This window comes from Pediculus humanus, genomic scaffold, assembly GCF_000006295.1.
Source record: "Pediculus humanus corporis 1103172108315 genomic scaffold, whole genome shotgun sequence".
NCBI classification, from domain to species: Eukaryota; Metazoa; Arthropoda; class Insecta; order Psocodea; family Pediculidae; genus Pediculus; species Pediculus humanus.
In genome coordinates this window covers 8095-19677 of record NW_002987884.1, presented here as the reverse complement: position 1 = coordinate 19677, position 11583 = coordinate 8095, and the positions used below count along the sequence as shown (strand labels likewise).

Sequence of the window (11583 nt, the reverse complement as noted above, 5' to 3'; positions counted from 1 at the left end):
TCGTCACAGGTTGAACCGAATCGAAACGTTGTGTAACGCATGCGACCCGCACGCACGCACGCACGCACACACACAACGACAAACGGTTTTTTAAATTACGTCATTCGTCTACAACAACCATTTTCAACCGTTACGAATAAATTCATCATCCTTCGGAAAAATTATTAAAAAAAAAAAAAAAAAAAAAATCGAATCGATATATCGACGTCAGATGACGTAATCGACTCGATCGAAAACACGAAAATATATTTTAAAAAACACAAAAAATAATAATAATAATCTAAATAAAAATTCACACACCCATTTTTTTTTTTTTTTTAAACAATGAATTAGACAAGAAGAAGAAGAAGAACAACAACAAACAACAACAACAACAACAAGACGCTGCCCTTGAGCGTCGTCTTTCGAAAACGTTCATTTATATTAACTTACGCGCATACCTGAAGACGCCATTTTAATATTAATAAAAAAAAAATTTTTTTTTTGAAAATTTCTTTCCTATTTTTTTTGGGGTAACGTAATAAAATAATAATAATAATAATAATAATAATAATAATAATAATAATAATAATAATAATAATAGTAATAGTAATAATAATAGTAATAACAGTAATAATAATCGTTAAACTAATTCCACATTCTTAAAAAAAAAAAAATCCATAAAAAATATAAAAAAAATTAACCGCCTCCGCCATTTTATTATTCATTATTATTCATTATTATTATTATTATTATTATTATTATTATTATTATTATTTGTCAATTTACACCTGTACCTAATAATATAATAACAACGAAAAAAAAATTTTAAAAAAATTTATCTACGAGAAAAAAAGAAAAAAAACGTTAAAAAACAAACAAACAAACAAACAAACAAACAGCCGTGAAGCATTGTTTATTTTCTTTTTTTTTAGGTATTCAAAGCAGCACTAAGAAAAATAATAATAATAATAACAACATGGAAGACGAAAAATAATAATCATAACGATCGATTAACATGCAAAATTAAAAAAAAAATTATTATTAATAATATTCGGACGACAGCCATTTTGTTTTTTTATTAAAACTTTTTTTTTATTCGCGGTGACTCTGACTGCTGCGAACGCACACAATCATCCCCTTTCCCCCTTCCCCCTCCCCCTCGTTTCGTCGACAAGAGAAAAATAGAAAAAAAATTACAATTTAACACCCGTAATAAAAACATGACGAATTCCTTTTTTTAAAAATTAATTAATTAATTATTAATTATTTTAATTAATTAACGGATATTCGTAGTAAACTCTAATAATAATAATAATAATAATAATAATAATAATAAAAGATAAAAAAAATAATAATACTAAAACCATATGTAAAGGCGTTTACGAGAATATCCGCCATTTTAAATTTTTTAATTTAGCGTAAGTTAAAGACGCGCACGCACGCACGCACTCGACTCGACCGGGATGAAAAAAAAATAAGAAAAAAAAATAATAATAATAATAACTCACACGTAATATGAATTCGTTTACATTTTTCCCTTACTTCACTGTAAATTTCCAAAAAAAAAAAAAAAACAAAAAATAATAATAATGATGGAAAAATCCGAATAAATCGTAACGCGATTCGATATTAACGAAAATCGACTACCGGTATTTACAAAAAATTATAATAATAATAATAATAATAATTTCAAACTGACCACTCCAATAAAAAATTAACAATAATGATGATGATGATGACGATATTAACAACGATTACGATAATAATAATATTAATAAACGACACTGGAAAAAGAAATTTTTTTTTTTTTAAACATGTACGTGTATAATAATAATAATAAAGCATCAAACCTTCCGTATTCTAAAACAACAATGAAAATAAAATCAAGCCCAAGAAAAAAAGAGTTCAGTTATCAACAGAGGAAAAAAAAAAAAAAAAAAAAAAAAAAAAAAAAATTAAAAATGAAAATCCATATTTTTTTATGCTGGAGTCTTAGCGGAAAAATGATATATACGGTAACCGTTATTTAAATAATTACAAATTTTTTTTTTTTTCTTCTTCTACTCTCTCCCTCTCTCTCTCTCTCTTTCTGTTTCTATCCCCCGTCGTTTCTCTATCTCTATCTCTCTCTCTCTCTCACTCACTTACTCATTCTCGTTCGTTGTTCGTTCACTCACTCACTCACTCACTCATTCTTTCTCTCTCTCATTTTTTTTTTTTTTAATTTTTTTTTTATATTTTTTTTTGTATTTTTTTCTCCGATGTTGGTAACGCTTCCGACGCTCTGTTTGGTCGTATCTTCTTCCCCTTTATTAGGCGCGTTTCACCGCGGAACACAAACGTGGTGTATATGTATGTTCCGCCGCGTGTACTCTTATACATTATTATTATTGCTATTATTATTATTATTATTATTATTATTATTATTATTATTATTATTATTCAAACGGGATAAAAATTTATGTATATATATGAACATACGTTAGAAAAAAAATTTAAATGAAAACAATTCATCGAGGGTCGAAAAAAATATAAAAAATTTTTTTTTTAAATTTCGTTTTCTCTCTCTCTCTCTCTCTCTTTCTCTCCCCTATTTCATTTTTTTTTACGCTCCTGCGATCGTCCGACTCCCCTCCTCTTCCGTCTCCCATCTCCCCTCTCATCCGCATTTCCTCTCATCGTAAACCACTTAAAAATAATAATAATTTTCGAACGAAGAGAAAAAAAAAAAAAAAATTAAAAAAATTAAAATTAAATTCATAGAGTGTATAAACCTAACAACCATACGTAAAAACATTTTACGACGAGTACATCGTTGTTGAAGTCATTGCATTAAAAAAAAAAAAAAATGGAAAATGGAAAATTATTTAACCGTTAAACCGCTTTCCTCTCGGTTTTTCCGTTACAACCATAAATAAAAAAACAAAAAAATAAAAATAAAATGAAAAAATTTTCCTAAAATTTCCTTTTTTTCTTTTCTTCTCATTTCTTTTTCTCTCACTCTTTCTCTTTCCCCCCTCCCCCCCATCTCTCTCTCTCTCTCTCTTGCTCTGTATTTATCCAAAAATTGTTTCCTGGTTTTGAAAACGATTCGCGGTAATGAATTTCCGCTTAATTAAACGTTTGTCAATTATTTTCACTCTTTGTTCGTTTTAAATAATAATAATAATAATAATAATAATAATAATAATAATAATAATAATAATAATAATAATAATAATAATAATAATTTTCAAATCACCTTATTGTCAAAAAAAAAATAAAATAAAATTTACAATAAAAACAAAAAATGATTTTTTAAATAATAACAATAATAATAATAATTAATTAATTAATTAATTAATTATTAATTAATAATTATTTCAAAATTATTATTCTGTCGAAATAAAATTAAAATTTTAACAGACGCGATAATTTCTGGATAATTTCGGGAAAGGACGGGTAAAGATTAAGAATTCGTTACTTCCCTCCCCTCGTCTCCCCCAACCTTTCAACCCTCCCCCCAACTTCCCTCACGAATTTATTTAAAAAAAAAAAAAAAAAAATTTTTGAGTACGAGATTTGAATGGAAGCAAAAAAAAAAAAATAATTGGACGACGAAGAAGCATTAAATAATGATGATGATGATGATAATAATAATAATCGGTAAAAAAAAAATTTGACGTGCGATTAGAAAACAACGAGTGTGAAAAAGATGCGTGTCTCCTTTTTTTTTTTTTAATCTTTTCACGTTGATGACGTAATAATTTAATCCCACGATTCAAAGTTTAATTTTTGCATTTACGAAAGGCGTCAATAAAATGTAATAATAATAATAATAATAATAAAGAAATCAGCTGTCGCTCAAAAGAATCCGAATGATCGTCATCATCATTTCATTTCTTCTTTCAATAATAACAAACCTACCACTTGTTGATGTTATCTCACGAAAAAAGGAAAGGAAAGGAAAGGAAAGCGAAAAAGGCAAAAAGGAAAAAAAGGATAAAAATTCTAGAAAAATCCGCGTGAAAGAATCATATGTAAACACGAAACGTATGTAAACGTCAAAACGTTTTCGCGGAAAAATGCATTTCTCGCGATAATTTATATAAACGCGAATGACGCGAAAAAAGGTCTTTTTAACATAGAGTATGCAAATTTTCTTTTTTTTTTTTTGGAACAGGTTCAAAGAAGTATTAGCTCTATTTGACTTTTGGCAACCTCCCCGTGTATATAGAAAAACTTTGTCAAAATGGCGTTTGAAATTTTTTTTAATATTTTTATTTCATTTCATTTCATTTTTTTTTTTTTTTAATTTATTTGTAGTCTCCAGAAGAACGTTCGTTGTATTAAAAAAAAAAAAAAATGGGGGGAAAGACAGAGAGAGAGGGAGGGGGGGGGGGGGGGGGGGAACAGGGGGGGGGAGGGACCTAATGCTTGGGAATTTAAAAAAAAACGGGATAGGGGGGGGGGGGGGGGGATAAGGGGGGGAGAAAGGGGAAAAAAAAAATTTTGTTTTTCCCGAATGGTTTTTTAAAAAAAAAAAAAAAAAAAAAAAAAAAAAAAAACAAATTTACAGAGAGAGAGAGAGAGCATTTAGATCATTTTTATATTCAATACCACCATTGTAAAATTTTTATCCAAAAAATTTGCCGTTGCAAAACCTAAGATCAGTGTCGTGACCGTTCAATCCTTTGCGGACAACCGGTTCAACTTAAAAATCGTGACGGGAAAAAAATTTCAAATTTTTTTTTTTTTTTTTTATTAACAATCTAAAAAGATGGAAAGAGAATGAGATTTTCGAATGGACGAGAAAAGCTTTTTTTTTCAATACCGATTTCCCCCCCCGCCACACTTCACCCCCAACCCCCTACCCCCACCCCATTTCATCTTCCCTTAAAAAAATTTTTTTTTTTTTTTTTTTTTTGTAAAAAAATTTTTTTGAATGAGTTCAAAAAGACTGAACCGACGTTTAAAAAGCGAATGCAATTACCAGTTTTTTAATGAAAATCGTTTAATTAAATTTTAGTCTGCTTAAAAAAAAAAAAAAAAAAAAAAAAAAAAAGCAGGAAAAAAAAAAAAGTTTCTTTGTATTTGTTATACATAAAACAACTGTTGAAAAAAAAATTTCCCTGCTTTTTTTTTACCTCCCTACCTCCTCACCTCTTTCTATCTCCCTTACCCCTATCATTTTTTTCCCCCTCTCTCTCTCTCTCACCCAACCTGGATTGCTTTGCCTCGTTCCCTCAAAAAAAAATTTCACCCCATCTTTCCGACTTTACCGTCGGTTACTTCCACCACCACCACCACCGTCCTACCCATTCTACATTCATCCCCCTATCCACCACTTTCGACGCTACTTTTCGACTCTTCATAAAAAATTTTAACCCGCTGAAAGAGAGGATTTGAGAAATTTGAGAAAACTGAGCATGCGCTAAATAAAAAAAAAAAATTTTTTTTTTTTTCTTCCATTTTTAACACCATCCCCAAATTAAAAAAAAAAAAAATATTTTTAACGATTTTAATCAAAAATGAGAGAGAAAAAAAAATTTATATATATTTAAAAAAAAAAAAACGGAAGAGTTACTCATAAGCTAAAAAAAGGCGGGAAAAATTTTTTTAATTTTTTTTTTGTTGAAAATTTTTTTTTTTTTTCGCGTCGGGGCAATAGAAAAAAAAATACTGGAGGGATGAATAAGGGAGGTGGGAGAAGGGGAGAGAGAGAGAGAAAAAAAAGCGACGAGAAGGGGAAGGGGAGGTTTAAAAAAAAAAAAAACCAACGAACTGAGGATGAAGGGGGGTAAAGCGATGGGGGCACGAAGAAGGAGGGAGACAAAAATATAACGGGGGTTTTTTTTTTTTCATTTTTTTTTTTTTTTTTTTTTAAAAATATATCTTTCCCAAAATCGAAACATGAGAAAATTTATGCGAATATAAAATATTAAAAACAAAAACAGAAAAAAAAAAAAAATTCTCCTTGTTTAATAATAAAATTAAACTAAAAATAATAATTTACAATTTTTAATTCTCATAATTTTTTTTCTTTTTCTGTATTATTATCATCATCATCATTTTTTCTTCTGCTTATTCTTTGTATATAAACGTACCATAAATATATACGTAATTTTTTGAAACACCGACATACAGGTACACATAAATTATTTTCAGGTGAATTCACACACACAAACACATGCTACTTCCACGTCCGCCATATTTAATAAATTCTTTTGCCACCACCTTTTCATCGTTTAAACATAAACCAACAACTTTAAAAAAAAAAAAAATTCTAGAAATTACGATTGTATAATAATAATAATAATAACTGGCATGTCTCCTACGATCGTTTTAAAATCAAATTTTCCATTTTTCTTTCAAGTTCAAGGTCAATTATAAAAAACATCATCCCCTTCAAGTGTGTGTGTGTGTGTGTCGAACATTTCAAGCTTTCGCTTTCCCCCCTCCCCCAAAGATAATAATAATAATTTTTTCCATTTTACTTTCGATTTCAACTTGTTTCCCGCCGTCGTGAGTAAAAAAAAAAAAAAAAAGTGAAAATTCTCACGCGAAAACGATAAAAATCAATTTGTTACTTTTGTTTAAATCCTTAATACTACACTGACGACGAAAATAAATTGAAATAAAAAACAAACATACGTAAAAAAAAAAAAATCCTCGACGGAATGTTGTTATTATTATTATTATTATTATTATTAACGTCCGAATCATTTCAGGTAAAAAAAAAAAAAAAAATTTCCGACAGATTAGGTAGGCAGATTCTTCGTGGGCCCCCCCCTTTTTTTTAAATATTAATTTTTACAACGAATGGTATTTCAACCCTAAATCATTTATTATCATCATCATCATCATTATTATTTTCAAATTTTAAAAAAATAAATTATTAGTAACCCGTGACTGAAACTTTTTAAAAAAAAAAAAAAAAAAATTCAGGGAAAAATGTCGCCGCCATTTCATCGTCTTAAAATCGTGGCCCAAAAAAAACCCAAAATTAATTAATTTATTTTTTTTCTGGTTAATGAAATAAAATCCCTGTTTAATTAGTCAACGCGTTAATATTTCTACTACCACGTCAAATTTTTTTTAATACGTAAAAATATTCTACTACTACGTCGCATATCGTCATATATTTTACATAGGTGGCAAGAGGGTGGGAAAGGGTTGGTTTCTCCTTAATTAAATGACCTAATTTCCTCACCCCCTCCCGTTTTTCCTTCCCATATGATTCCTGAAGGATTAAAAAACAATGAAAACGTTTTCTCACACACAATAAACCAGAGAAATTTTTTTTTTTTTTTGATACGGTTAATTGATTTACGATCGACAAAAACTTTACCCATTAAATACGACAAACAAAAAATTTGTGTGTGTGCCTGAAAAAACGAAGGCCATCGACATTATTAAATAAATTCAAATTTTTATAAAATCCCGAGAAAAAATATTTCGAGACACAAATAATTTCCGGACCACCAAAAGAAATCCGAACGAAACCTTCAAAAAAAAAAAAATTCAGGTACAAAAAATTATCGTCGATGATTTTTTCGGTGAAAACGTTCCACACGCATACACACTTCCTCATCAACATCAACCCCCGCCCCCCTCCCTTCATCATAATCCATATTTTTTCTTTTTAATTTCAAAAAAAACTTACCTTGAACGTGGTATTTGATTTGGTGGGGTTGCGATGACACCCCCAATCGAACTTTAACGTTTTTCTTTGACCGATGATGGGATCCCCATTCGGGAGGCGAATGATTGTGATCGACTTCGTTGAATGAAACTCCCGTGTGATCAACGTTCGATATGGCCCGGGCTCGACATTCGTTTTTTTTACGCTCGCAAGTCCAATATATTTTCGTTCTATCAACTCTGTTTCGTATGAACCTGAATCCGTTAAGGTCGCACAATTTCATGCCTCCCTTAACGGTTCGCAAAAAACACGGGAGAACCATTTTTTCGAATTGATCGTTTTGCGATTCGTTAAGCGTTGGAAGGAGGCCATTTGCCGTTAATCTCCCGGATTCTTTACTACCATCGTTATTAACACTCTCATCTATCCCTTTCATGTCTTTTATTAGTCTCATTCAAAAACTAATTATTATTATTATTATTATTATTATTTTAAATATAAAAATTAAAACCGTTTCGCTCGCTCTCCTCTCTCCCCTTTTATCCCAATTTGTGTGAGCCTTTAATAAAAATTAATTTGATATTTTACAAGTCGACAAGTCGTCGTTTCAACGTAAGCAGATCAGAAATAATTTTATTGTCGGGAAAAATCCTCCCCCCAAAAATAATAAACCTTCTTTTAACCTTTAAAACAGGTTCGAGTATTCGAAGAAAAAAGAAAAAAAAAAAAACAAATCAATCGAACGATTATAAATCGAATTGAATGTTTTTGCTTCGTAGATCCGGGTTTCAACCCACCCCTCCCCAAATTACGTGAAAATTTTTACTATTATTATTATTATTAAATACAAAAAATTACCCTTAGATTTTGTCAAACGTACCGAGTGATGTGAAAACAACTTTTTTAACCGAATACGACTAAATAATTCGACAACAATCGAACGACTAACAACCGATCCTAAAAGACAGAAAAAAAAAGGCACGGGGCGAGAAACCTAAAAAAATTTCTATAGAAAAAAAAAAAATTTACCTTTCTTTGAAAAACCCTAAAAAAAAAAAAAAAACCTTAAAAGGTATCATTTTACATTAGAACATCATAGCAAATTTCATTTCGATGTGTATTGTAAGAAAAAAACGAGTCGTCGTCGTCGTCGTCGTACCTACCCGAAGAACCTGTTGTCGTTTTACAAAAATTTAAGGTTTTTTTTTTTTTTGTTTCCCCTTCAAAACCTTTTTACCAACGTCATTTTTAAAAGGACTAAAATAATTTTTTTTTTTTTTTAGAACATTTTTCCCTCCCCCTTTTCTTTTCAGGTATTCGACCTCGCTTAACTCGTATATAAATAATAAATTTTTTTTTTTTTTTTAACGACTCCATTCGACTGTTTTCGAAACATTTTTTATATTATTATTATTATTATTACTTCATTTTTAATCGTATGAATAAGGGGGGAAAAAAAAGTAACAATAAAAAGTTTTTTTTAGATTAACATTTCTCATCTTTAGAAAAACGTGTTTCGTAAATGTTTTAACATACATAATAATTTCATTATTATTATTATTATTAATATCCACTTGACGAAATAAAATAATTTTGTCACGTTCATTTATATATATTTGAAAAATAGAAAACCTTAAACACAAATTTTTTAGAGCAGGTATAAAAAAAAAATTTGAGTGGCAAAAGTTTTGATTTTTTTTTTTTTTTTCAAACGAAAATCATGAATCATTAATGTCTGAATGAATATAATACCTATTAGGTTCTTTTTTTTTTTTTTTGGTTGTTGAAACTATTTCTGCCCCGCTAGGTATGAAAGGCAACAAAGAAAAATTTATCCCCGGTAAAAAAAAAAAAAATGAAATAATATTAGTCAAAAGTAAAAAAAAAAAAAAAAATTAATTAATCATATATATATATATATATATATATATATATATATATATATATATATATATATATATATATATATATATATATATATAAAATAATTTTTCATAATTTTTGACCGATTGATTTAACGATAATAATAATAATAATAATTTTTTTTCTTAAATCAAGTTAGAAACAGAACAAACAACTAGAGAGTACCGTACAACCCGTGCAAATTTAAAACGCAAACTAATTCATGTCTGCACCGGAAATAATCATAATAATAATTTCTATTATTTATATTTGTTGTTAATCATTTCAATGAAGAAGAGAAACAAAAAAAATTCAAATCAAATTTTTTCACTTAAAGCTTACAACTAATAAATAAAATAAAGTAAGTCCTTAATTAAATTATTTTAAGACTTAATTTTTTTTAAATATTATTAATAAATAATGATGATTTTTAAATGGAGGTTATTGATATGATAAATCAATGGCTGTGGGTTTCTTATATAGTTTTTTCTGTTTCTCTCAATGTTTACTGTATGTAATGCTCATTATTCTCACCCAAAACATATTGCATACATACACAAAAGCCCCCCCCCCACACACACACACACACACACTAGTTTGTCAAGTTTGTGTATATGAATTTCAAGTCCATAAAAAACTTTTCAAATTAATCATAATTAGTATCCCCTTAAAAAAAAAAAATCCACAACCTGTACACATTCTCAAATCTCCTCAGTTAATATTACCTTAGAAATTTATAACAATTATTTATATATTTTAATTGTACCCAAGGTGTTCATTTAAATTTAAACTTTACATATTTCATCCCGAAAAGAAAAAAAAGAAAAAGAAAATTCTAATTAAAAATCTTGTAATATATATGAATATTTCATAACTACCTCATTTGAAAAAGAAAAACAAAAAGAAAAATTATAAAATGCCAAAAAACCTTTTCCATGCCATCAATTCAAAATTTTGTATCGTAATCAAAATTTAATTATGTTTCATTATAAGTTTTCGACTAACTGAATCACCATAATCCATATTATTTAAAACATTATTCTATATACATTTTTGTTTTAATTCAAGCCACTTATGTCTAAAACTGATTAAATATTATTAAATAAAAAATAAAATAAAAGACTCTAAATGAATTTGGGTTCCCAGGTAATCGATAACATTAATGAATACATAATAAGAAATTTTAACCCTTTGTCGAATGTAGTCTTGTAAGACATGAGATTTGTGTTAACAATTTACAAAAAAAATAATTTTACAAAACTGTCGGTTATATCGATAACAATTTTAAGTTTCAATAAAAGTTTTAGAAGAAGGAATCATAAAGATCTTTCAATAGTAATCGTGTGACAACTCTAAATCTGATTAACATATAATCATCATTTCCATTTTTTTTTCTATATAGGGCCTTTCATTACTTTCATTAATTTAATTTAGTGTAAAAAATATCAAATAAAAGTTCTTTAAAATGTTAAAAAACTCAAAAAAGTTACTCACATCACATATATGTACATTTTATAACTTCAACCATACATAATCATTATTATTAGTATAAGTGAGATTATTAATTACTTATTCCCTTTTCCAAATAATTTTAACGGAAAATGCATTTAATAATAATAATAAACTTAGAGTAAACTTTGTAAAACTAGTAAACGAGTGTATCATCATCATCATTACAAATTAACCAACGATCAAAATGAAAGTGAAATGTCAAATTAAACAAAAACCAATGTCGACAATATGCGTTGCAGTAAAAAGAATTAGTAGAAAAAATAAGATGAAAAAACTTACGGCAAACTTGTAGTTTTGTTTTGAAATGATTTATCACATTAAAACAAATAAAAAAAATATAAAACTTTTTCCTTTTTTGCACAATTTATAAATAATATTTCAATAATGGAACATAAACAAAACACATAAAACACTTTTATGCCGCCATATTAACATCAACTTCGCGCTTTTTTTTTACCGCTTATGAATCGTACCAATCGGAGTATAACGAAAACAGTGTTTAGCAAATGGGTAACGATACGTCCGGTAGATTTCGTTGCGTTTTTTTTTTTTTTTTTACCAAA

At 28.0% G+C, this 11583-nt stretch overlaps 1 protein-coding gene across 1 annotated transcript; it reads right to left on the bottom strand.

The window, feature by feature from the left end:
* Positions 1-7148: 7148 nt before the first annotated feature.
* Phum_PHUM595750 (uncharacterized protein) lies at positions 7149-8042 on the bottom strand (the record flags this gene model as incomplete). Its single annotated transcript, XM_002432562.1, has 2 exons — positions 7149-7204; positions 7628-8042. 2 exons carry the CDS (start codon positions 8040-8042, stop codon positions 7149-7151), a joined length of 471 nt encoding a protein of 156 aa, XP_002432607.1.
* Between the last annotated feature and the right edge of the window lie 3541 nt (positions 8043-11583).